We start from the raw sequence: 26,492 nt of genomic DNA, 5'->3' as shown, positions 1-26,492 counted from the left end.
TCTGCCAAACCCGGCAATTGTTTCTTTTTAGACTGCCTTCCAAATTCCACACAGATCCCATTCCTTCCTTTTCTAGGCCAGGCAACAGCCTGACACCTGGATTACCAAGTTCTCAGGGAACTCCTCACCTGCACCTCTTGTCCTTCCTCTTAAATACCCCCACCTCATGCTTATACTTATCTTTAAGAGATATTTTTAGCATGTATCAAGACGCTTTGAAAGGAGCCTTACAAGGTAACTTCTGTTTGGGTTGCTCATGTCTAGGTCAGGTGACACTGGCTTCAGATGTTGGACTGACCATTGTTTGTTGCTTTGCCCCTTCTTGGGTCTTATGGGTTTTGGGGTCAGTAATTAAATGGTTATTTCAAAGTAGCAGTCACTTCCTGGGCCCAAACCCACATTTGAGTAAAGTATACAGAGAAGCAGCAGATCTTCCTGCTGTCCTGGAGGTGTCGGTGTGCTTCCAATTTCTGGGGAAATCTCTTTCATAGTATTAACCTTTTGGGGTTGAATCTTGGGACGTGAGGTTGCTCCACCGAATCACAAATAAATCCCGTTCTGCTTCTCTGGATTCTAGGGAGTGTCTAGCACTTCCTTTCTTATAGGACCTCTCCTGCCTGACCCAGTTAGAGCCCTGCTTGCCCTCTCACCTGCTTCTTCCTTGGGGTAACCCAGAGGAAAGTTCTGTTTTTGTTTTTTGTTGTTTTTTTTTTCCCCTAAGACTCCAGTGGGGGATTATAGTTGAAAAGTACTCCTTTGACCATAACACAGGATGGGGCTGGTAGGGGCCCAGCTGAGTGGTTCAAGTGCTTGCCTAGAATGTGTGAAGGCCCTGGGTTATATCCCCAGCACCAGGCAAGTTCCTTTCTATAAGTTCCAAGGTCCTACAAGGAAACTTTACTCCCTTTTGAGATATTGTAGATGATTTTCTGTCCTATCTCTTTTTAACCTGCCCTCTGAACAATCCCAGACCACTGTCCCCAAAGAGTGGTGTGCTGTCCTCTACAACTGAGTATCAGAAATACCTGGAAAGCATTAAAATATCATTTGAGGCTCTGCCCTAGACCAATAAAACAGGAACCTCTGCAATTTTCCTAGGAGGTCCTGGTGTTCACCATCTGGCTTTGAATGCCACCAAGATGGCTAGTCTCTGCAAAGGAATATGGGCCTCTTCCTGAATGAATAGTTCATGCTGCATCGTAATGGCCATTTCACCAAATGGTAAAACCTTTCCATCGTCATTTCTTTTATACCAAGTTTAGTGTTTGCCCACGTTTACTTAAAAAAAAAAAAAAAAAAACTCCAAGTGGTGATTCAATAAGCAGCTGATTTTTATGTCTCCCAATAAGGTTAATCACTCCCATTTTTTCACTTCCACCATCAGATGTGTTTTGCTAAAGATACCGATGTTTTCAAATCAACTGAAGTATTTTATCCATCCAGGATATACTCAGTCTTCACCGATGTTTGAATAAGATGCAAATTAGTTCTTTGAAGGTGTGCACAGGACAAAGGCTGGCTTACACCATTTCAGTGATAAACACTGATCCCTTACGGAGGATCCTGAGTCTCCAATTCTGATGGCCAGTTTGAATTGAAATTCTCAAGAGAAACACCTTGTTCAGATCTGCAATAATTTTACATCAAGTTTTCAAAAAGCCAGAAAAAAATGTATCACTAGAAAGAAAAATATTTAAATGGATATATAAAGAAGGTAGAACATGCCAGGCCTGGTGGTGTGTGCCTGTGAGCCCACCAACTCAGGAAGTTAAGGCCGGAGGATTGCAAGTTCAAGTTCAGCCTGGGCAATTTAGTGAGGTCATCTCAAAAATAAATAAATAAATAAAAAGGTCTGGGAATTTGACTCAGTGGCAGAGTGCCCTGGGTTCAAGTCCCAGTACTCAGTGGTGGGGAGAGAAAAGGAAGACAGGATGTATTTTATTGAACAGTCTGTTGGATTAATACATAGCTGGTGTCTAGACACATGGGAGGGAGGTGAACTCTTATCTTGTCTTGGACCCTACAAATTTTTGAACCAGGGATTTTGAACCCAAGGGTGCTTTACCACTGAGCTATGCCCCCAGCCCTTTTTTATTTTTTATTTTGAGACAGGGTTTCGACAAGTTGCTGAGGGTGGCCTTGAACTTGGGATCCTCCTGCCTCAGCCTCCTGAGTTGCTGGGATTACAGGCATGCAGCACCATGCCCAGCTCATCTTTAAGAGGTCTTGGCATAAGGATGTGATATGAAAAATACATTCCAAAAATACAAAAAATCAGTAACTGCTTTAGAGAAAGACACATGCCTGAGTTCAAAGCTGGGCCTCTTTCATCCTTTATTATCACCTCTAACAAAACCAATCTTAGTAGCAGCTTCCTTGATGAGTGTTCAGACATTTTCAAACCAGGAAGTGGGATTCTACAAATTATCAGGACCCATGGGGTGCCAGTAAGGTGGGGGTCTCAGTTAAACAAGAGCTCATTGTCAATCAATGACCCACAGGTAAAAGAGATCTTATTCCAGTCCCTAAGCCATCAGATCTGATGGCTTGACAGAGCTTTTGTGTATTTTAAACCCAGTACATGAGTTAACTCCCACATAAGTAGATTATGCTAAATTGGTCGCTCCGAAATAGCAGCAGAGTTACTAAGCACACTGGCGTATGTAGGTAATTGCAAAACTCAAAAGAGACTCTACTTGCAGCTTTGCAGTCGACACCCATGGCCACCCAAGGGGTGTGTGTATTCGGAGCTTTGGGGTGGAGATGCCAAGTGTGCGTGCCTTGCCAACAGTGATCTGGCTTCTGGCGTGCGTCACTCTTGGATGTGTTAGCCATTACAGGATTGTTTCTGTAGAGCTACACTGAGAGAAACATCAGATGAGAGCAATATTAAAGGATTGGCTTATACAATTGAATTCTGTCGTTTGGTTTGTTTGTCCTAAGCCAGCCTAGGGAGCTTCCTGGAATCCTGCTTCAGGACAAGGGATCCTGTGCCATTGCATTCTATGACTCCCTGGTTCCAGATTTAACACCATTGTCCCTAGACCTGGGTCCTTCAGTGTCATCACGCAGCCCCATGTTTCATGGATCTCAACAAAAATGTCCAAACAATAAGTGCCTAGACTTTGCCAAACAGTTTGCTGAACTTTCTTGCAAACTTATTGCATGGCATTGAATGGAAAGCTTTTTATGGTAACCTGCCCTTTAGATCCTCATGTTTGGTAATTCAATGTCTATATTAAATTAAAGAGAATAGTTTACTGGGGATTTTAAAAAGAGTACAAATCAAACGGCTGTAATAGTCCCCACACAAATGCAAAGGAGAAAATATCCCTGCTATTGGAAAAACTCTTAAGGAAATGCATAAAATGATGAACAGCTCTGATCTGAAGATAGGCTGCTCTTTTGAAAAAGCAAATTAGTTTACAGAGGGATTTAAGGAGAAGGGGGGGAAAAACACCTGGCAAGTGGAAAATGGAGAGCTTCTCTAGGGTAACAGGGAAATTTTTCTCTTCTCCATCTCTTCTTTTCATCTTACAATATTGCTTTTCCAAAATTGCTCCTCTGGTAGATAGGCAAAGAATAAATGAAACAATTGGCTTCAAAAGATTTTTTTTTCTTTTTTTAACAGCGAAACTGGGTTTTCTGTTTAGGGCAGAAAAGATCATCTTTTCTTAACTTTCACTGTAGTGCTGGGGAGCTCGGCAAACTTCCTTTGCCACCAGGGACAAAATAGGCCTCACTTTTAAGCAATCTGACTTCTAGTGTCTTGTATTAGAGTGTCATTTAGAGGAAAAGACAGTCACATGGTGTCTGCAGTTCTCCCTGTCATGTTCTGTCATTCATTTAGCAGATTTATTATGTACTGCCCAATGGCTGATAAAAACCCTCCCTCTCTTGTAGCTTCCAATAGAGGGGACAAACAGTAAACAAACCATCAATAAGCAGTAATTCATTAAGTCTCAGGTGAGATTAAGAAATGGAGGGAACTATGCAGGATACGTGTTGTTTAGCCCTTTCTATTATAAAGTCTAAAAATTTAATTTTATTCCCACATGGTTATTTCTCCCCAAGAACCATTTTGATTTGTTCATCTAAATTTTCAAGACAAAATCTATTTTTCCTTTTAGATTTAGAAGCAGCTTCTTGTCACATCAGTGTCCTAAGTCACACCTGATCTGTGATTACTGGCATCTTCTGAGTCCTGTTATTCATTGTGAGCTGATGGGTGGCCAATGGGTCTGTTCCCCCTTCATCTCAGTGGGAGGGAACCTCACAGGAAGCCTGTCTCCTGGGCTCCTGGCCCTGGGTGTGGGTGGCTGGAGGGCAGATCCTCTTAGATTACCTTGCTAGTGCATTACCCATAATACTGTCTCTGATTAACATTTTCTTTCAATTTGCGTTTATTGATCACTGAAGTTATGTTTGGTTTTGACAAAAATACTGAATTAAGAGACATTGAAATACAGGCTTATAGAAGCCCCACAGAGGCAAATAATCTCAACACTGACTTCTTCCTAAACCCATTCCTCCTTTTTCAGGTTAGACATGGGAAGAAGGTGAAGGCCACCCTGTCAGCCACAGGCCCTTTGCTCATGAGCCCCTGCTGGTTCCTTAATGGCATAGAGTGACTTTGGAGTAATACTGGGTGTCACAATATGGAACAACTCAGTAAGAACCGTGGGTGGGTCTATTCTCAACTTTTATTAACTTCTCACTTGTGAGCAACCTGTCCTCCTCTTAGATAGAAACCCGCCTCCTTGCAAAGCTCTCTCTCTCTTAGTTTTCATCCTTGCATTCTTGGGACCTAGTACTGTGCCTGCTGCAATAGTAGACAGTCACAGGTTTGCTTAATATGTAAATGAATGAATGGGAATCACTGTACTCAGAGGTCAGATCCTCCCAACAACAGAGAGCAAATGATTTAATAAAGTTCTTTAAATTATAAAGTAAGTTCAAAGGTTTGGCTGGGTTCATTACACATATTACCTCATTTATGTGCCATGATAACCGTGTTAGGTCAGAGGTAGGGACAGCACTGACCCCACTTTTCAGATAAGTCACTGAAACTCTGAAAAGTTGAAGTGACTCAACCTTCAGGGGAAAGCCAGCATTCCAGTCCCCACTCTGACTCTAGGTCCTTACTCTCTCCTGTCTAGTCACAGTTATTCCCAACTGCAGGGGCATAACAGAATCAATGGGGACCCTTAAGAATAAAAACAATGGAGACCCAGAAAGGAGGATCACAAGTTTGAGGCCAGCCTCAACAGTTTAGCAAGATGCTTAGCAACCTAGAGAGCCCTCAAAATGTCTCAAAATAAAAATTAAAAAGGACTAGGGATGTAGCTCAGTGGTAGAGGACCTTGGGTTAAATCTCCAATAAAAAAAAAAAAAATTGAACAATGCCTGAAGCTAGGGGTATAGCTAGCAGTGGTAGAGCACTTGCTCAGCATGGATGAGGCCCTGGGTTCAATTCCCAGTACCACTAGAAAAAAAAAAAAGCCTGAATGGCTGTGCTCAATGGTGCACACTTATATTCCAAGCCACATGAAACGCTGGGGCAGGAAGATTGGAAGTTTAAGACCAGTCTCAGCTATTTAGCAAGACCCACTCTCATAGTTTAAAAAAAAAATTAAATGGGAGGGGATGTAGCTCAGTGTTAGAGCACCCCTGGGTTTAATCTCCACTACTAAAAAAAAATTTAATAAAAAAAACCCAAAATAAACAAAACAAAAAAACAAGAAATACCTGGCCCTGCTCCCAAAGAATAATTTTATTGGTTTGGGGTAGGGACCTGGCATGGAATTTTTTTATTTTTTATTTTTAAGGCTTTCCATGCTCAGCCATGTAGTCTGTATGAGTCTGTTTTCTGTTGCTATAACAGAACACCTGAGGTTGGAAAACTTATAAAGAAAAGATTTATTTATCTCATAGTACTGAGGTCTAAGATCATGGTGATGGCATCTGCTCAGCTTCTGATGAGGGCTATATGCCATCATGCACAATTGGAAAAGTGGAGGGGGAAGTAGGCATGTATAGATGAGAGGTCACATTTCAAGAGAGATCAGAGGAGTGCCAGGCTTGCTTTATAACAAACTGCTCTCATGAGAACGGATTCATTCCTGCAAGACCTAACTCACTGCTGCAAGATCTAATCTGGGCTGGGGAGAACCTAACCTGATTCCTTCAAGAAGGCAGTTAATCCATTCATGAAGTTGGTGCCCCATGACACTAATCACCTCCCACTAGATCCCACCTCTTTAAGGTCCCACCACCTCTCAATACTGTTACCTTGGAGACCAAGATCCATCACAGGAAGCTTTGGGGGACAAACCATAGCATAGACCATCACACCACCTTTCAGAAGTGTGTTGTAACAGTGGTCTTTTAGCCAAGAGGGCAGGTTATCTACAGTACTTCAAGCCACTTTATTCTCAAGGTGACCTCTACCTTATTTCCTAGTCATCAAGAGCCTCTGGGTCAACCCTGAGGCACCTGCCACCCCTTCCCTGCCAAGGTAGCCAGAGTTCCTTGGACAGTTACTTCCCACCAGGAGCAACCTTCTCTCCCTACCTCAGTGTTATATAAGTTCCATGCTATGATTTTTCTCTGTGTATCATGACTTTTAAAAAGTTTGAATGGGATACATGGGTCTTGTTCCTAGGTGCTGGTGGGTTTCTGAAAGTTCTTTTTCTCAGGCCATCCAATGTACAAGTCTGTCTACAGCAATGAACAAAGTTGGCCTTGGACCAAAGACCTTGCCACTTGCCTGATGGCTGGTTGGTTATGACTGTGAAGAGAAACTGTTAGCAAAACAGTCAATGACCAGCTCTGACCCCAGCCCAGTGTGCCCACTGAAGGAATGGGGGACACTAGGACCCTGAGGGAGCTCTTCAGGGTGGAAGTACCTAGGCCTTGTGTCAGTCACCTCCTTCCTCCTGGGACCTTCCATTCTGCCCCTCCAACGCAGTTTTGTTTCTACACAAAACACAGGCATGCACGTGCATGCTCGCGCCAACCCAGAAAGATTTTCTTTCTTTTTTTTTTTTTAATGCATTTGCAAAATAGACCTTCTAAACTCATGCCCTGGGTTTGGTTTGGGGTACTAGGGATTGAACTCTGGGGCTCTCGATCACTGAGCCACATCCCCAGCCCTATTTTATATTTTTTAATTAGATACAGGGTCTCACTGAGTGGCTTAGCGCCTGTGCCATTGCTGAGGCTGGCTTTAAGCTTGCAATCCTCCTGCCTCGACCTTCCTGCGATTACAGGTGGGCACCACTGAGCCTGGCTTTACCCTGGGTTTTTAAACAAATAAAAGACTCCCTGTAGGGTCTTGCACGCTGTGCCCAAGTGCTTGATAAATAGCAACTGAACACTGAAAAAGTTTTGCTCTATATTTCTCTCTCTGACTTGGGGCAACTCTGCCTTCCAGGCACTGCTATGGCATAAAGGTCAAATATTGTGAATCATTAGGTGCGTGGGTGACCCTAGGACTTGACAACTGGCCTCCTTCAATCTAGGCAGCCAAGATTTACATCTTTTTATCCTCCTAGACACAAACTAGAAAGAGATTTTCTAGCCTCGTTACCCTGAAGGGAAATAATGATGAGCCAGACTGACAGAAGGGTGATCTGCTCTCCTCAGTGGATACCTCCTCCTAACCCCCCTCCCATTGGCGTTGCCTCAGGGAGCTTGGGAAAATGCAGGGTCCTGAGTTCCACCTGCTGCTTACTTGATCTGTGTCTGACAGGAAGCATGGAGCAATTCACATGCATCACCCAATCTGCAGAGTAGTACAGAGAGGGGTTAAGGTATCAACAGGCCGCTGTGGGCACCATGGGGCCTTGGAAGGAGACAGCCTGGGAAACAAGGCTTTTTTTTTTTTTTTAATTGATTCTGGCATGATTCATGTTGCTTAGGACAATAATACTGAGTGTACTTGTTTTTGATCTGGTGTGATGAATAGTGTCATTGAGCAAGGACAAGGTCATTTTTATTGTTTTTCTAAAAATCATATTTTCATGTTTTCCCCTCACCCTGCAAGGAAGCACTTTTATAATACTAAAATGCTATGGTCTATTTATTTGTTTGAAAAATTAATGAAGTATTTCATAGAAGATTCAGGTAATTTCTTGCAAGGTTAATATGTGAAAAGTACGTTCCAGTTTATTGTGTTCTATTAAAGGAGTGGAAATGCTTAAATATCTTTTCATACAGTGCAGCTCGTGAATTTCATACATCTCTTTTCTGGGGCTCACTTTGGTACAATAAAGTCTCTAGTTTCTGTCAGGCACATAACCATGATTTGGGATTTAGCACTTCATTTGGGAGCTTCTTTATAGCAAATAGTGACCAATATTAAAACATTTTACATGAACTTCCAAAAGACAAACTGCATTTTGCCTGTGGAGGGAACTTCGAAGGCATTCAACCACTGAGCCACAACCCTAGCCCTATTTTGTATTCTATTTAGAGACAGGGTCTCACTGAGTTGCTTAGTACCTCACTTTTGCTGAGGCTGGCTTTGAACTCCTGATCCTCCTGCCTCAGCCTCCTGAGCTGCTGGGATTACAGGTATGCACCACTGCACCCAGCAGTTTTTTTCTTTTTTATTAAACCAATGCAAAAAAATAAGCATTTCCAAACAGAAGCACTTATTCACGACCAAACATATTTATATGATTTTCATTTAAAATCTGAGCAAACTCACCAGCCTCAGTGGCACACGCCCATAGTCCCAGCCACTTGGAAGGCTGAAGCAGAAGGATCATTTTGAGCCCAGGAGTTCCAGGCCAGTCTAGCTAACACAATGAGCTCCCATCTCTTAAAAATAAATTCATTCATTCATTCATTGAAATAAATATTGAGCACTTAAAAATAAATCTCCTATGAGTAGTTTCTTAAAGTCACACTGAAAAATGTCTCTTGGGCCCCGTGAACACATCATTGCTCTCTACTGGAACCTGAGTTGTGGAAGTAGAAGAATCCTGTCCACCACATCTACCAGACAGTTAGCTCACTATGGTTACATAAGTCACCTGTGAAAATATCACTTATTTTTGTCAAAAATGCAGGATACAGGCCTCAATTAGATGAATGATCAGTATTCACCTTCTTCTGAAAGGTTACTCCCAAGATGACTATGAATAGAAAGTGGCAAGCTTGTCCCCAGGAGCTAGCTGAAGTGAGTGAATAATGCCCTCTGTGCTCCTGGAGGGGGCATTAGAAGGTGTGTGGCAGGAATGAGAAGTCACATGTCCTCTTGCAAGGTGTGTGTTTTCATGCAAAATTGTATCCCAGAGGCTCCAGAAACTCCAAACGGGTGGCAAAAGAAAATGATGAAAACCACCCTGAGGTTTCAGTCCCACAGTTTTATCAGCTATTTGTGGACTGTCTGGATCTAATGAAATACAGTGTCCATGGAGATGGCACTGCCCCGGACAATGGCACTGCCCCGGACAATGCTGTTTAAATGCCATGTGTTGTCAGGTTGCTTAGAAATGACATTGCTGTTTATCTTTTTTAGTGCCAATGATTATTTTTGCTCTTATGCAACTTTTCCTATCATGTTCCCCATATTGAGAAGATAAATTGCAACCATGCCTAACAGTTAACCGGAGCTTTCAAACAGTGGCAGACCTTGCCAGGCTGGGAGGGCTTCATAACAAAGGTGAATCTGAGCTCGCCTGAACTTGTTGAAGCTGTGTGAGTTCCAGGACTCCCACCCAGCCTCGTTAGGCTCCATGAGGCCCCTCCACCCTCCAAAAATTGATCTCTTAAAAACAACTTAGAAAGCCCTGCGGGCTTTAGATCTCGCCTAGAAAATAAAAACTCTTCTAGTCTCAAAGTAGCTCAGTCAATATAGAAGATGAAAGAAAGAAAGAAAAAGAGAGAGAGAGAGAAGGAGGGATGGAGGGAGGGAGAAAGAAAGGAAGAGAGAAAGAGATTGATTTTTAAGGGTATCTCACTGATCTGTCATTGAAGGGCCCTAAGGAAAGTACTTCATTAAGATGTCATTAAGATGATACCTGTAGAAGGAACAAGATGGCATGAAGGAGGGATTGTGAGAGAATTATTGGATGTATTAAAATGGATCGGATTAAAGGTTGTAACAACCAAGGAAACCATTTGGTAAAGTTCCTTTCTTCACCTGCTAGATGTCTCTGATGATTGAAAAAGCTGAACAGCAGAGATATGCTTTTATTTTTAATTACATGGCATTCTAGGTTCTTGAGGAACCCATGTGTAAATTTTTATGCAGTATTTTAAAACAGCAAAAGTATTTATTTTTCATCCAAAAGTTCTGAGTGAAGTTAGAAGAACAGCAAGTTACGGGAAGCAATGTTATCAAATGACTACTTAAGCTTTTCAACTTCTATATATGATCACCTTAAAAGAAAGAAAAAAAATGAGACGTTCCTATTAGGCAGCAATCTTCTTCTATAGATAATTTTCAGGTTAGAGCATGGTTCTGTCTTTTTTTGGAAGGGATGGGGAGGAGTATCTATAGATATACCTACTGTCCAGTGTGCCTACAGACTGGCTTGTTGCCTATGGTAAATTCTGGAAATATGATCAACCAAGCTTGAGCCCAGCAGGGTGTGGACAGTTGCTCAAGACGCACACCTACAGACTGAACATTGTTGGCCGTGGGGCCGCCAAGGGCAGAATGCTGTCAGTGGCCTCCTTGGGTATTTCCCAACCACACACAACCGCCAGTGTTGTCTTTGAATTGTGAGCTGATATAAACTTATATTTTTTCACATGTCATTTTGACTTGGTGACTCTTTAAGTAACCATGAAACATAAATTAAAAATCTTAAGCTTCTTAGAATGGATCATGATCCATCTATTTAAATGTCTAATTGCTTTTTTTAAATATCTCATGGATCCATCATGATGTGAAGAAGCAATTAGGCATTTAAAAAGAGAACATTGGGTGATGTGGGTATTTGAGATATTCCTTTTTTATTATTTATATATAATAGTGGAATGCATTACAATTCTTATTACACACACACAGCACAATTTTTCATATCTCTGGTTATATACATAGTATACTCACACCAATTTGTGTCTTCATACCTGTACTTTGGATAGTAATGATCATCACATTCCACCATCATTAATAACCCCATGCCCCCTCCCTTCCCCTCCCACCCCTCTGCCCTATCTAGAGTTCTTCTATTCCTCCCATGCTCCCTCTCCCTATCCTACTGTGAATCAGCCTCCTTATATCAGAGAAAACATTTGGCACTTGTTTTTTGGGGATTGGCTAACTTCATTTAGCATTATCTTCTACATCCATTTACCTTCTTTAGCATGTTTCTATACTTTGGAAGCTGTGTGAGGAGGACTCTTGTCCTAATTTCAGCTTTCATCTCTTCTTTGAAGGAGGAGGTTTTTTTAGACACTCACAGTCCTGGGGCTAAATCTCATCCCCTTGGCTTTGTCATTGTAAAGTCAGCCTAGATTCTGAATGTGTTTGAAAACTTCCTCCTCACTGTGAAGTCACACAACAACAGAACATATCATCTTCATTCATCTGATCACCTTTTGATACTCTGAATATTTAAATGAGACTCAATTGCTGTGTAAGACACTTGAATGATGTCAGTAATGCAGGTGTGTGTGTGTGTGTATGTGTGTGTATGTGTGTGTGTGTGTGTGTGTGTGTGTGTGAGAGAGAGAGAGAGAGAGAGAGAGAGAGAGAAAAGAGAGGAGTGAGAAGAAGGTACAGAGGTAGATTCAATCGTTTTTGTCCATACAGCTGAAAAGTGTTCAAAAGCATTTACCTGGTCTCTAGGTAAACTATATATTTGTTCTTTTTATTAAATACTGTTAAGCCTGTGGTTTTTTTTCTTATACATACTCAGCAAAAGATTTACATGCTTTCATTATTAAGCTGCTGTTTTGTTGGCACGACTGCAAGTGGGAAAACTGTTCACATGGAATAGAAATAGCTGGCTTGGCCATCGTCCTCTCATGTAATTGCTATGATGCTTGTATTTAGAGGGATGAGTGTGACATATTCCAAAACTCCATATTCAAAAAAAATGGAGTTTGCCCCCACTCAACACCAATGAGTGGGGGCAAACTCCATTCCTGTCCTGTCCTCATCGATGACCACAGAGAACAGTACAGAGTAGGCCACCTGGAAAACAGCAATCCCAGGGGGATGGGCCCGGAGTCGGCTCCATCTGTTAGAGATACTGATGACATGGATGGAAGAGTCAAGAATGTTTCAACACACAGGAAGGCACTGGTCCCATACATATGGTTGCCAATATCGAAAAGCCCAGGACTAAGGACAGACTTCATAGATAGCTGACATTCCTTGGGAACGCTTGCAGAAGAGTTTGTCCTGTCACAAGAAACCTAGAGCACAACTGCAAGATGAAGAAAGATTGGCAGGAGGTGCCAGAGCAGAGGACACTGGTGTTCTAGGACAGATGGACATTCGGAGTTGAAGACAGCATCATATGCCCAAGTTTGGTTTTGTTTTCGTTTGTTGGCAGTGCTGGTGATTGAACCTTGGGCCTGACACATGCTAGTGCTCTCTTCCACTGAGATGCATCCCCAGCCCCAAATTTTAGTATGCCTAAGGTTTTCTGGGTGGTGGGCGGGGGGGGGGGGAGAAGGACAGCATCATGGACGAGCTGGCCCTCCCTCATCAGGGAAAGTAGACCACATAGCTCAACACTCATCATCAAGTGACATGATGGCTCCGTGCCTCGGTTTCCTCCTTAATATAACTAACATATTACTTGTACATGCTTGCTAGAACTGTTGTGCAGACTTAAGCAGATAATCCATAAAGTTTTCTAGCAGAGTGCCTGACACAAACTTTCAATAAATGTTAGCTATTATAATATTTTTTAGTGAATGGTAATTATTATTATAAAGTGGGAAACATATTCTAGAGTTTTAAATGTAGACAAATGACTAAGGAGTATGTCAAAAAATATCTCCCAATGTAGAACAGACTGTTGAGAGGAGGGAGGGGTGGCTGTGGGGGCAGGCTTGTGTACTTATGTTCATGCTTGCCTGACCAAATAAAAAGCAAGAGAAAACCTAAACAAAAACCGTGTTCACTGGGGGGAAAAATAAAAAAAAAAAAAAAAAAAAAAACAGTTGGGCTTCCAGGAAAGTTATATCTGATTCTGGAGAGATCTTAGAAAAATAGCTAATTGCCCTAGAAATCATTTTAAAACAGATACTTGTTCAAACCATAGAGCGAGCCTATGTGATCTTAAAAGTTTTCTTTCAATTCAGTGGGATTTTATAGAGAGTCAGAATTCTGTTTGGGGGCATAACTCTTAATCTCCTCAAAAAGAAGGAACATCTGCCAGAATGTCGTGAGCCCATGCCAGGTGCTTTACAGAGGGGTAGAGGGTCCCTTGGCCTGAGAGGAATAGGTTCAAGCCGGACTACACATCCCAACTGCCTGATGGGAGTTCTGGCATCCTTGTTTATTAGCTGGCTACAGCATCCTCACCTGTAAAACGGGGACCACAGTACCACCTCAGGGTTCTACAGACCCAGAACCAGGACTACCACTTTAGTAAATACTGGCCAATGCAGGTCTTATCGGATATCCATTTGTTCCTCATAAGAATTCTTTGAGGTAGGTATTGTCCCATTTCACAGATAAAGAAACAAAAACTCAAACAGATTTGGTCTCAAAGATGCTAAAGCCAGGTTTCAAACCCAGGTCTGAGTCACAGCCGAATTTTCTAGGGGCTGCTAAGACATGACTGAATGTGCCACCAGTAGCTCTCTTGTGAGCAACTGTGCACCACAGCCTTAGGTTGACACAGGAAGAGAAATGTCCTTCGCTTGCTATATCGCTACCTCACCCACTGTGTTCTTCCTGAATTCTGTGGCTGCACTCAAGCTGAGCCCTTGGTCTCAAATTTGTTCTCCAAGCCCTTTCGCCCATTCTGCTTATTCCCAATGATACCTCATTTTCTGTGGGCAGCCTTCCCACCCACCTTGGCTGGATCTCTCACCTCTGTCCCTCCCCAGCACCCACTCAGACTGTACCATGCTCCATTCAAGAGGCCCACAGAGCACTGGGTACATGATGGGTGTTCAATAAATGTAGCAAAAAAAAGAGGACTGCTTATGTAAATTCTAGTGATTTTTTCAAAAAACTCAAGATCATTATACATTTTTTTTAGTAAACAGTCAATGTACCCCTCTTTTAATTTTTTAAAATTTTCTAGCCCAAGAGTCATGAAGAGAACTCCTAAAATTCCTAGAGAGCAAGCAATGCCCTGAGGGCATTGAGCTGCCCCTGAGCTGTCAGTGCCGCCATCAGGATGAAATCTCAAAGATGCTGAATTCCTGCGTTGTTATTATAATCAGAGTTTTTCTTATATAATTTAAACTTGCATTTCCTGGCTTCCCTACTTTCTTTGGTTCTATATATCATTTAAGAAAATGATGCTGCCTCAGGGAACAGGTACTGGGAACATTACTTCCCCATAAGTAGGTAAAGATTTGTTTTGTTTTTACTTAAAAATTATTTTCTCCCTTCCCTTAAATTACTTCTATCCATTTCTATAACAAGCTCTGAAGTGATTTTTATCTGTGATCATGAAATATAGATGAAATTTACCAAGTCTGGAAACTCTAAAGAGCTATTCCTAGAATTTTTTCAGTTATAAGACTTCAAGCAAATTAAATGCTGTTTGTGATCCCTCAGACTTCGAAAACAGTAAATTGTAATTTTTTTTCACATTGCAATAATACCCAGCAAAGTAGTCCCCTTCTTAAAATAAATCTTTTTATTATAAATATTTAAAAATAAATTCATAAATAGGTTTAGAAAAAAATAGGAAGAATTCAGTCTTGAACCTCATGTTTCAAAAAGTATCAGATATTAATCTAGGATTTCTCTGCCTTTCCTTCCTCTTTGTTTACTTCCTCTCCATCTGAGCAGAAAAGAGAAGAAGGTATCTTTTTTTTGCAACACTGTCTCTTCTATTCATGTCTCCTTCCTTCCCTGCTGTCCTGAGGGCAGATTCACCCTGTAGTCATAGCTCTCCCTAGGCCTCAGGTTCCCAGGAATGCACACACACCCACCCACACACAATTGTGCAAGCACACACAAGCATACACACCTCCACCCAGACCTCTACTCTGTTTGCCATCCACCTTATGTTTCAATTATGTCCTCAACTCTGAGGTCAGAAACTTGATTGGGAATCCAAGTTAGAATACTTAAAAAACAAACAAACAAACAAACAAAAAAAAAAAAACAGAGTCAAGTTTGTGAAAACAAAGTAATCCAATAGAAAAATACTCTTTAAATCAGACTTTTAAATGCCCTCCCAAATGGTGAGCTCATGGCAGATTGCTTTACTATTTTGCTGCTTTTCACCATCTATACTTTAACAATTTTCAACAATGAGTAGGTATCACTTTTATAATTTAAAAATATCTCCAAATGCCAAAGAGGTCATTTAGAAGTGGCCGCTGAATCTCTTTGCAGCCAAATAAATCTGAACCAGAAACTAAATGAAATCTTTTCCTTAAATCCAAACCATATTTTTCTGTGGCTTGGAAACCCAGAGGTAGAGAAATAAAAGGTATTTTTTTGGCAAAGGAGAACTACATGGGTAAAAAGGCCCAGCAACTGGTGCCCTGCCCTTTTCTCATCCTCTTTATCCCTTGGTCGGGCTTTTCACTTCATTCCCCAGGGATCAACTCCACCCTCCCTGGGCAAGTCCATCCTGCAGCAGGAGTGCTCCCTCTGTAATTATCCTGTGTGGAGCAGCTGTGGAGGGCTGAAAGGATTATTCAGCTTGCCTCTAGGTAAAACAGAGCCTGGTGTCATGTGACCGGCATGGCCAGGACCTGACAGGGTGTTCACCATGCAGCAGCAGCCTGGGAAGGAGTGGGTGTGTGGAGCCTGGACACAGAAGGTGGCCTCAATAGGGTTGAAGTCCACGTTGAATTTCCTTTGCAGCCACAAATCCCATAGGAGTGTGTCCAGATTAAATGTGAGGAAACAGCAAATAACGTATAAGGTGCGTGGAGGCAGATGTGTACTGCTTCTCCCAGGACCAGTTTCCATTTCCCCAAGTCCCCACGCTCCCCCTGTTCTGACACTCCTTTGCTGTGCTCAAAGCAACCTCAGAAGTCTTGGGGTGCTTCATTTTGGCTTGCTTTGGTTTGATTGGGTTTAGGATGTGAGAAGACATCCTAAATGAAGTCCCAGAGCCTCCACTTTTTGAATGCCAGTTATCAAGCACATTTGTTTACCTACAAAATTGATAATAACCAAATAACATTAACTATTGGGACATTGAGCTCTATCAAACTAAAACAATGAAACATTTCCCAAGGGAACATGTTCAGTCTTTTTTTGTTTTAAATACAAATGAAAAGGCAGTATAGTTAGTGGTCAAGAAAGCAAACTTTAGATTCAGACCTGGGTGGGCACCTAGGCTCCATCATTTAAAAGCTATATCCCTTTGGCCAAGTGACTTAGCCATCTGGGCTTGTTTCCTTGTCTATGAGATGAGAAGAGTAAGCCATTTCAGAGGATCATTGTAGAGATTAAATGATATAAAGCCCTTAAGAAAGCCAGGTCCCTCTTTGGTACATGATACTATTCACCAAGTAGTAACTAGCATTAGAGCGGTTGTCCTCCAATGGCTTCAATGTGACAGTTCTCCCCATATTGCACTAGGGGCAGCACAGAGAGGTTTGGAGTAGCTCTGTGTCAACCCAGCTATGGATCCTTGAGGGCTATATATTTGGGACTCTGCTTATACGTTTTTAAACAGGAGGCCAAAGTAGGTCATCCTGGGGATCTTTCATTTCTAAAAGTATGGTTGACTTTTAAGGGTGTGCTGTGACAGTGGAAAGTGAGAACATGACTAACAGAAAGCATTTCAAGCTAATAACATTAACTTGCTCTTCTTTCCTCTCTCTGTTCAACCTCATTTTTACTGGTTTTCAACTTAATTGAGACTTACTTGGCAAACTTTAAAAAATACAGATGCCTAGGCCTCGCTCCCACCCAACTACATCAGAATAACTGGGAGTGGGCCCCCAGCGTCAGTATTTTTTAAAAGCTCTCCAGGTAAGTCCATTGTACCCTCAGGGTTAAGTGCCAAGGTACTATGCAAATGACAGTCAAAAGGTAGGCAAAGGAGAGAGAATTTGGATAAGCCAGAAGCTGCATCTGTGAGGAAATATTTCAGATATGGCATCTCAATTCTGTCTCACTTCTAAATATGCTTTTTTCCCCCTTAAGATCCCTGAGGGCATGGCCTGATATCAGTCCCCATCACTCTGAGACCAACTCTAAACATCTTGACCTAGCTTGTAGGGAGGGCTCTTTTTCATCTGGCATGGGCTGCTCCAGCCTCATTTTTCAATCGGCCTGAATCTACACCCCAGTGAAGAGTAATCACATGGCAGGCTTGTTCAGTTTCAGACCTTTATCACTTTGCCACCCCTCTCCTTTTAATCTTACCTCCTACCCCTGTACTTGGCCAGCTTCCTTGTCCTTCAGGTCTCCAATGAGCTTTCTCTTTCTTTCCTGCCAACCCACAACTGAGTTTGATGAGTTAGAGGCCCCTCCTGTGTACTCTTACAGTCCTTCTATACATCACTGACTCCCTGGATCATACTGCACTCCTAGCCCCACAGACTGTTGAATTCCACAAAAGCAAGAACTGTGGCACATCTCCAATCTGAGCATTGTCAGGCTCAGTGAATACTGGTCTGAAATAATTACAAAAAAAGAAAGAGAAATTCCTAAGGAACTGAGTCACAGTGAATTAGAGAAACCAGGTCCTATATGTGAATGAAGACACAAGAAAAAAAAATTCTTAACAAATGACTCACTCAGTGAGGTAAATGAGATATTAGCCCTACATTCTCTTTCTCTTAAGACCATTCTGTAAATATGCAGTATGTACCACACTATAGCAGGGAAAGAGGGAGTGGTAACAGGAAACCAGACTTACTTCCCTCCAAGGGCAACCTGATTTCCTCCCAGGTTAGGTCCTTATTTAAGTGTTCCTGAAAAAGCAACAAAAAAGAATATAATTCAACACCAATTAATGCATGTTTTAAATGAACCTTTATAATCCTAGTCATTAATAAAACATTTACAGATAAAATGAGGTGATGTTAAGAAATTTACTTCAAAGATACCTGTGAAGGAGATTAGGGCAAGAGGTAGATGTTAAATAGATGGGCCAAGAGTTGATAGCTTCTGAAATTGGATGATGATTGTGTTGGAGTTGATTATAGCATTTTCTCTGCCTTGGTTATAAGTTTGAAATTGTCCAAAATAAAATGGCAAAATGATGATCCTTTTCAAAAAGTGTGGAAGGAAATCTTTCTCCACATTGCCACGTGGGTCAATGAGTGTAAAAACAAGAAGAAAAACCCAGCCATTCATCATCTGCAGCCAGCTTGGTCTTGGTCAGTTGGAAAACAGGAATGTTATCCAAGGTTAGTAAACTGTAATCAGTTCCACATAGTTTTCAGGCACCAGAGTTTACAAATCACTGCAGTTTGACTTGTAACTCCATTCTTATGTCCGCAAGAAATACAGCCTGTGTCGATTTCCCCCTTTATTTGCTTTGCCAAACCATACTTTTCCACGGCACAGCCAGCCAATCTCAAAAACCACCCAGGGACGCCATTTTATGATTACTGGCACCGCCTTCCCTCCCCTTTTGCATTGTTTTCACAACTCAAAACGTTCCTCCTTTTAAAGCTGGCAGAAAGCAGCAGCAAAACAATTCCTTTTATTGCTTCTAACTTTTGTTGCTCGGAATAGGGAACTTGTTCTGCTCCAAGAGGCCTTTCACCTCACTCAGGTATGAGCGTCCATGACCCAAGTGTCCTCCCCTCCAGTCCTTTCCGTTTTCTCTGCTCCCACACCCCACGCAGCCTTAAGCAGTGGAAGTTTCTCAGCCACCTTCCACCACCCTGGAACCCCCACCATCCCCGTCTCAGGTCTCACAGGAGCACTTCCGCCTCACCCGGCCCTTCCCTATTTCTGTTCCCACTGAAGCACTTCCGCCCCACCTGGCCCTCTCCTATTCCTGTTCCTTTCCTATTCCTGTTCCCACTGGAGCACTTCTGCTCAGCGTGGCCCAAGGTTCCGGGGCACACAACCTCCAGCTGGTATGAAAGGGTTGGGGATGACCTGGCTACCGCTTTCAGTTTACTAAGGAGGAGAGCATCCAGACAGGACTCAGGTTCTTTCTCTTTGTCCTTTGTAACCCAGACTGAGTTTCCTGTAGTGCTGGTTGAGTTTGTCCCTTCCTTTGCTTCTTGTCTCTTTTGGTCTTGATTGAGTGCCCCTGGAGATTCTGTTTCTCCCTCATCCACAGCTTTGCCCAGAGGCCACAGCTATCTCTAGGTCCACAGGTGGGGCCGGCTTTTCTGCTCATGGTCTCTGTTCAGATTTCTCTCCTGCCCTTTCCTTTACGTCTTTTTTTTTTTTTTTCTGTTCCACCTAAATCTAAAGTGAAGATGCCTTTGTATCCATGCCCAATTTCCTGTATCCTCCAGAGGCTGTTTTTGGTTTTGAGTTTTGCATCCAAAAAACCATTTCAGTGACACTTCTTTCTATTTTGGAAAGGTCTGTGACAGTGTACTTCTCTGCCACAGTTGTTCTTTTTCTTCCTTAAATCCTGTTCCTTTGTGCCTTCAGTCTTCTAAGCATTGCCTTTGTAGAAATTTTTGTTGGCTGGCTTAGAATACCTTCTATTATCGTGAACCCATGACCCACTGGACTTTCTCATCAACCCTGAGCATTATACTTATTTTATAAGATAAGCTGAGATAATTTTATAAAAGAATAAAGACACAGAGAAGTTGATTCATTCAGATTAAAGCTACTAACTAGCCAGGCCTCATTCTCATTCCACATTCCTCAGTTATTCTTGATTCCTTTACTTATTTACTTGATATAAATTTATTAATCACTCATTCTGTGCCTGGGTATATCCAAGTCTAAACCTCGAAAAGGAGCTTTTATCTAAGAATAAAAAGCACAGGATTTATCTAAGAATAAAATGATTTTCATCTCTTCCATCTGTTTACTAGATGACTTACGATCATTAATACTGATTTATTTCAGGTCCCAAAAATTATCAGTGTAGGGGCTTAGATTTCCTTGTAAACTTCTTGCTCAGCAAATACAGATAGAAATAAAAACTCTATACCAAAAGCTTTTCAGTCAGTAATGGCCATCCTTTTGATTCCCATCAGTGTGAGGAGGTACTTTCTGGATCAGACATTATACAAATCCCCCAATGCTACTTAACTAGTTGGGCAAGTTACTCATCTTTTCAAGCCTATTTCTACATCTTTAAAATGAAGATAATGGATTTGTTACACGAATAAAGTGCTGAGGATAGAGCAAGGCATCTAGAAATCACTTAATTAATGTAGCTCCCTGTTCTTCCCCTGTCAACCAAAAATTTATCATGTTATTAACTGTAAAGAGTGAAATGTTTTAATAAGAGGCAAACCTGTCTCATTCTTTCCCATCCTGCATCAGACTGTCCTGGAAACATTACAAGTAAGTGACTAATCATTTGAGTTTTGGGCCTACCATCTGTTTGACTAATGTGTCAATAAGCATGCAGTGAAGGAATCCCAGGATGACTGTAATCCACACCCCAGATCACCACCTATAGTTTATGGAAAGCTGGATAAAAACACTAGCTCAGAAAAATTGATTGAGTTTTACAAAATCTACCCTACTATTGTTTTCTTCTTTGCATACACTATCTTCAGATAGAGAATAAATTTTAAAATTATCTTTTAAAAAATTTTACTGAAACAAACATGCACAGGGAAGCAACTCCTACTTCTTTGCTTATTGTATTTTAAGAGGGGTGAAACTGATTTACATTTCCACTGTCCCATTTCAACATAAGATTAGAAAATGATTTAAAAAAAACAACAACAACAACAAATTCAAGCTGTGAGGCAGGAGGATCGCAAGTTCAAAGCCAGTCTCAGCAACTTAGTGAGGCCCTAAGACCTTCTCTCAAAATAAAAAATAAAAAGATCTGGGGATATGGCTCAGTGGTTAAGCATCCCTGGGTTCAATCCCCAATACTAAAAAAAAAAAAAAAAAAAAAAAAAAAAAACCTTCAAGAGCAAAGTTTATAACTCTATGGTAGAGTGTTTGCCTAGCATTCATGAGGCCCTGGGTGCTCCATCCCCAGCACCACAAAAAAAAAAAAACTTTTCAAGTGAATACAGTAACATTCCAAATCAGAGATAGACTTGTGAGATCAGCAATTTTTTAAAAATTAAGAAATGGAGCCATTTGCCTGCCTATAGTATAATGAAAAGTAAAATAAATCTTTTGGTAAAGAAATCTATTTCTAGTGTGCAAAATCTATTTTCAGATATAAAATATTTGTGTATCATTAGCTACTCCATTGCTTGTTTGTAGAACAGATATGGCCACTTTCTGTTCACTGAATATATACTAAAATATGTAGGTTCAACCTGCCTTAATGGGATAAATAACCCTGGATGCAAAATGCTTTAACTGTAGCATACTGTACAAATGGGAAAAACACATTACAGATCCCTGTTTTTTAAAAATTACCTGGAGTTGCTTATTCCAAAACTAGGTCACATTTCTGGGTGATCAAATATTTATTTTTTTATGATGATGCCTGGCTATTAAGATTGCTCTTTTCTAAGACTTAAGAAACTAGACTGTAAAAGGAGAATATATTCTCCTAGACAAGTGATATTTTAAATTTTTCTTTTTTATAATAGATGTTGGCATATAGGCATTATTAGAAGTTTGGGATTATGAATGTAGAAAACTCAGAAAATAGATTTCTTAAAAACAGAATTGCTTCTTTAGTGTCAGTTTTAAAGGTACTTTGGAGCTATTACTTTTTTTTTTTTTTTTTTTGAAGTAGCAGAGAAGGTTGTTTTAAGTAAGATCAGGGAAAAGACAGGAACTTCCATTACACTGACAGCACTTAGCCATAATCACCACATCAGGAACATTTCCTTTGCAGGTGACACTGAACAAAAGAATATTCTTGAGAAAACCTGAAACCATTTTGAATTATCTCGTCCTGAGATATTATCAAGCAGGGATAAGCACTTCTGAGCAAGACATAACTATTTAATGGATGATTTTTCCCAATTTCCATCTGCAAAAGTACTACCTTTGACGGTGACACAGAACTGTAGCTCTTAGTCTTAGTGGCCAGTTGATCTAATTGTCTTCACTGTTCCTCTTTTCTATCACAGAATCGGAAGACTTTTTGATGGTACAGAGCCTATTGTTTTGGACAGTCTCAAACAGCACTATTTCATTGACAGAGACGGACAGATGTTCAGATATATCTTGAATTTTCTACGAACATCCAAACTCCTCATTCCTGATGATTTCAAGGTGAGGGCATCCATGTTAAATTAACAATATATATGTGATTTGTTTTGACGCGCTCCAAAAAAATATTTCTAGTTCTATATTTTTAACATATGCCAACTTTCATGGCATCAGAGGTCTTTTTGAAATGGTTTTACTGTCTTTGTGAAATACAGCATATGATCATTAAAGTTTTACATGACCGAAAGCGGATTGCTTTTTTTTTTTTTTTGAAAAAGATTTTAATGACAATTAAGTTCAGTGCTCGCTTCGGCAGCACATATACTAAAATTGGAACGATACAGAGAAGATTGGCATGGCCCCTGCGCAAGGATGACACGCAAATTCGTGAAGCGTTCCATATTTTTTCCAGTAAGATTGGCAGCCATTATGAAGTCAAACAGCAACATGTGCTGGAGAGGATGTGGGGAAAAGGGTACACTTGTACATTGCTGGTGGGACTGCAAATTGGTGCAGCCAATTTGGAAAGCAGTATGGAGATTTCTTGGAAAGCTGGGAATGGAACCACCATTTGACCCAGCTATTCCCCTTCTCGGTCTATTCCCTAAAGACCTAAAAAGAGCATACTACAGGGACACTGCTACATCGATGTTCATAGCAGCACAATTCACAATAGCTAAACTGTGGAACCAACCTAGATGCCCTTCAATAGACGAATGGATAAAAAAAAATGTGGCATTTATACACAATGGAGTATTACTCTGCATTAAAAAAATGACAAAATCATGGAATTTGCAGGGAAATGGATGGCATTAGAGCAGATTATGCTAAGTGAAGCTAGCCAATCCCTAAAAAACAAATGCCAAATGTCTTCTTTGATATAAGGAGAGTAACTAAGAACAGAGTAGGGAGGAAGAGCATGAGAAGAAGATTAACATTAAACAGGGATGAGAGGTGGGAGGGAAAGGGAGAGAGAAGGGAAATTGCATGGAAATGGAAGGAGACCCTCATGGTTATACAAAATTACATACAAGAGGAATTGAGGGGAATGGGAAAAAAACAAGGGGGAGAAATGAATTACAGTAGATGGGGTAGAGAGAGAAGATGGGAGGGGAGGGGGGATAGTAGAGGATAGGAAAGGCAGCAGAATACAGCAGATACTAGTATGGCAATATGTAAATCAATGGAAGTGTAACTGATGTGATTCTGCAATCTGTATACGGGGTAAAAATGGGAGTTCATAACCCACTTGAATCAAAGTGTGAAATATGATATGTCAAGAACTATGTAATGTTTTGAACAACCAACAATAAAACTTTTAAAAAAATAAAAATAAAAAAGAAATCAGTGAAAAAAAAAACAATTAAGTTCACTTCTAATGAGTCTTGGCAAGCTAGAGAATAACAGGGAATTTTATACAAGAAGACAACTTTGTCTCCTATAAATCAAAAGGAAAGATTAACAGTAAAAATTCAGAACTGTTCCCTTTAAAATCAGTAACAAGTGTTAAAGGTGGTCACACCAGAAAATACCACTTTGTGCTAGTAACTCTAGGCAACAGAATTGGACCAGGACTTATAGGAAGCATAAGTGTTAGGAATATATGAAAATGTGATTTTTGCAGCTGATAATGTTTCCCTAAATAGGAGACTCTAAAGAACCAACTAAATACTGTTAGAACTAATAAAGACCTCATTAAAGCATATAAATTCAGGATCAATATATTACAATCAATACCTTGCTTTAGAATAGCAAGCCTCAATTTCACAGTATAAAGGAAAATTTCATACCACAACAAAAATTATAATACCTAGGCATAAACCTAACAATAAATGTGCAAAGTCTGATTACAGAAACAGCAAATCTCGACACGTAAAAATAAGAGTCGGCTGATGAAGGAACATTCTGTGTTCCTGGGTGCATAGCCTCAGTATTGTTGTCAGTTATCCTCAAATCACTCTAGACACTCAATGCAAACCCATTTAAGTAATAGATTTTTTAAAATAAAATGAAATCTGACCCATTTATAAAGCTTTATAGAAGGAAAACAAGCTTCATAATCAGAAAAAATTATTATGGGTTGTGCAATTGGTAGTAATGGTGGGGGATGGTGGATGTGTCCTACCAACATCTGAACATACTATCAGGCAATAATTTAAAAGTATGATTTGGACAGAGCTGAAATGTACAAATAGATCAATGAAGAAGAAGATCCAGAAGTAGAAGTAGTTGTGTGTGTGTGTGTGTGTGTGTGTGTGTGTGTAGCAGTTTGATAAATTATTAAGGTGAGTATTCCAAACCAGTGAGAAAAGAAAGGAATAGTCAATTATTAGCACTGAGACATTTGGAAAAATTTGGAAAAAAGCTAGAGCCCCTATCTCATGTCATAAATTCATAAAAATTTAATAAATAAATATAAAAACTGAACTACAAAGATATTAGAAAAAATACAAACGAATTTCTAAAAGTATAATTTTGAGGCAGAAAGGGCTTACCTAAATAAGACTTACTACCCAGAAGGCATCACTGTAGAAGAAATATTTGTAACAAAAGATTATTATCCATCAAAAAACAGCTCCTAAGATATAAAAAACATACAAACCCAGTGGAAAACTTTTTAACTATAAACAAAATTTTCCCAAAGAAAAAAAACATATGAATTGCCAATAAATATTTTAAAAGATACTCAATCTCTTTAGGCTCAAAGAAACAAAAATAAAATGATACACTCCTTCTTATCCTTTAAATTGTCAAAAATTTAGAAGTTGATATATGCAGTATTGGGGAAAATAAAGTGTGGCTGGGAATGAAAGATATTAACCATTTTTGGAGGGTAATTCAGCAGTAGCTATTCACATTCAAACATATACATGCCTTGATCTAGCAATTTTATACCTATTAATTTATCTTATACTAATATTCATATAAATATGTAAACATATGTGTACATAGAATGTTTATTGCAGTCATGTTCGAAATACCAAAAACTGGACATAGCAAAGTTCAACAGTGTCAGATGGTTACAAATAGTTCACAATATTCATACACAGAGTAGTTTTGGAGAATGTGGTTCATGTATCTGCTGATGTATTGGAGGGAAAACACCAAAAGTTTATTATTTAAGAAAATGCAATTCACACAATATTATATTCACATTTATGCAAAAAAGAGGAAGAAAGAAAGAAAACCCTTATATATGTGTACATCTAAAAACAGAGAAAAAGGACTAGAAGACAGCCCAAATTAATAATGGTTCAGGAGCCTCTCATCTATCTTCTGAATTTTGAACAGTAGACCATGTGCCAAGGATTATTCGTGAAATGGAAAAGAGAGTACAGAGGAGTTACATTGTGTGCATATTTATTTTATATGAAAACAACTAGTGCATTTGACAAGAAAATAAGGGAGAGAGGAATAACTGCAGCCAGTGCATGCAGGTCCCTTGCTACCCTGGAATAAACCTGAGGAAGACTCCTGAGCTTGCTGCTCGCAGCCAGTAGCAGTTCCCAGGGTGTGCATCTCACCATGATGAATGTGATTCCAGGATCTAAAGATGTGGGGACTTGGTTTGTGTAATGTGGCTCCTAAATGAAAAGTCAGCCACTTCATCAGTGATGATCTCTTCCAAATCAGGAAGGGAAGTGTATTAAGAAGCTGCTTCCAATATGGCACCCTCCTACAAAGTTTGTCAAGGGTAATTTGCAATGTGTACAGTTTTTTCTTTACATGCCAACTTTTTAATCTTTTTCCTATATTTTCCTGTATGCTATTTTATTAATAAATTTGGGCAAAATTTTGTCTAGGCCTCACAGGTAGTAACTGGATTAGACAAATGATATCTCTTACTCTGGTCCTCCTGCTAGGGACACCCAAGCTCAGACACCACAGCAGAGGAAGATGACTGGGTTTAGGTGGCAGTTCCAAGGCCACTGAGCTTCAAGAAAGCAAGCTCGCTTCCTACACTAGCTGCAGGTAGAACAAAGAGGTAGGGAGAAAGTCATGCTCACCACAGGAAACAGGCACTGGCCCCATGCAAAGAGAGGAAATGGGGCACAAATTCCAACAGCGTCCCTGACACTGATCAGACCTGGTGCCACCAATGTCAGGCACTTGCCACGTGGATCTG

General features: G+C 40.4%; 1 protein-coding gene across 3 annotated transcripts in view; it reads left to right on the top strand.

Moving 5' to 3' along the window:
* KCTD1 (potassium channel tetramerization domain containing 1) overlaps nt 1-26,492 on the top strand; it is a 100,655-nt gene that overhangs the window by 53,466 nt on the left and 20,697 nt on the right. For all 3 annotated transcript variants that reach the window (XM_081263496.1, XM_081263494.1, XM_081263495.1), the window contains exon 3: nt 22,285-22,429. In XM_081263496.1, the coding sequence (XP_081119622.1) occupies nt 22,285-22,429 (145 nt within the window). The remainder of the gene's footprint in view (nt 1-22,284; nt 22,430-26,492) is intronic.

This window comes from Spermophilus citellus, assembly GCF_964194105.1.
Source record: "Spermophilus citellus genome assembly, chromosome: 12".
Lineage (NCBI taxonomy): Eukaryota > Metazoa > Chordata > Mammalia > Rodentia > Sciuridae > Spermophilus > Spermophilus citellus.
The sequence above is the reverse complement of the archived record's forward strand: the minus strand, read 5'-3'. Positions and strand labels throughout refer to the sequence as shown.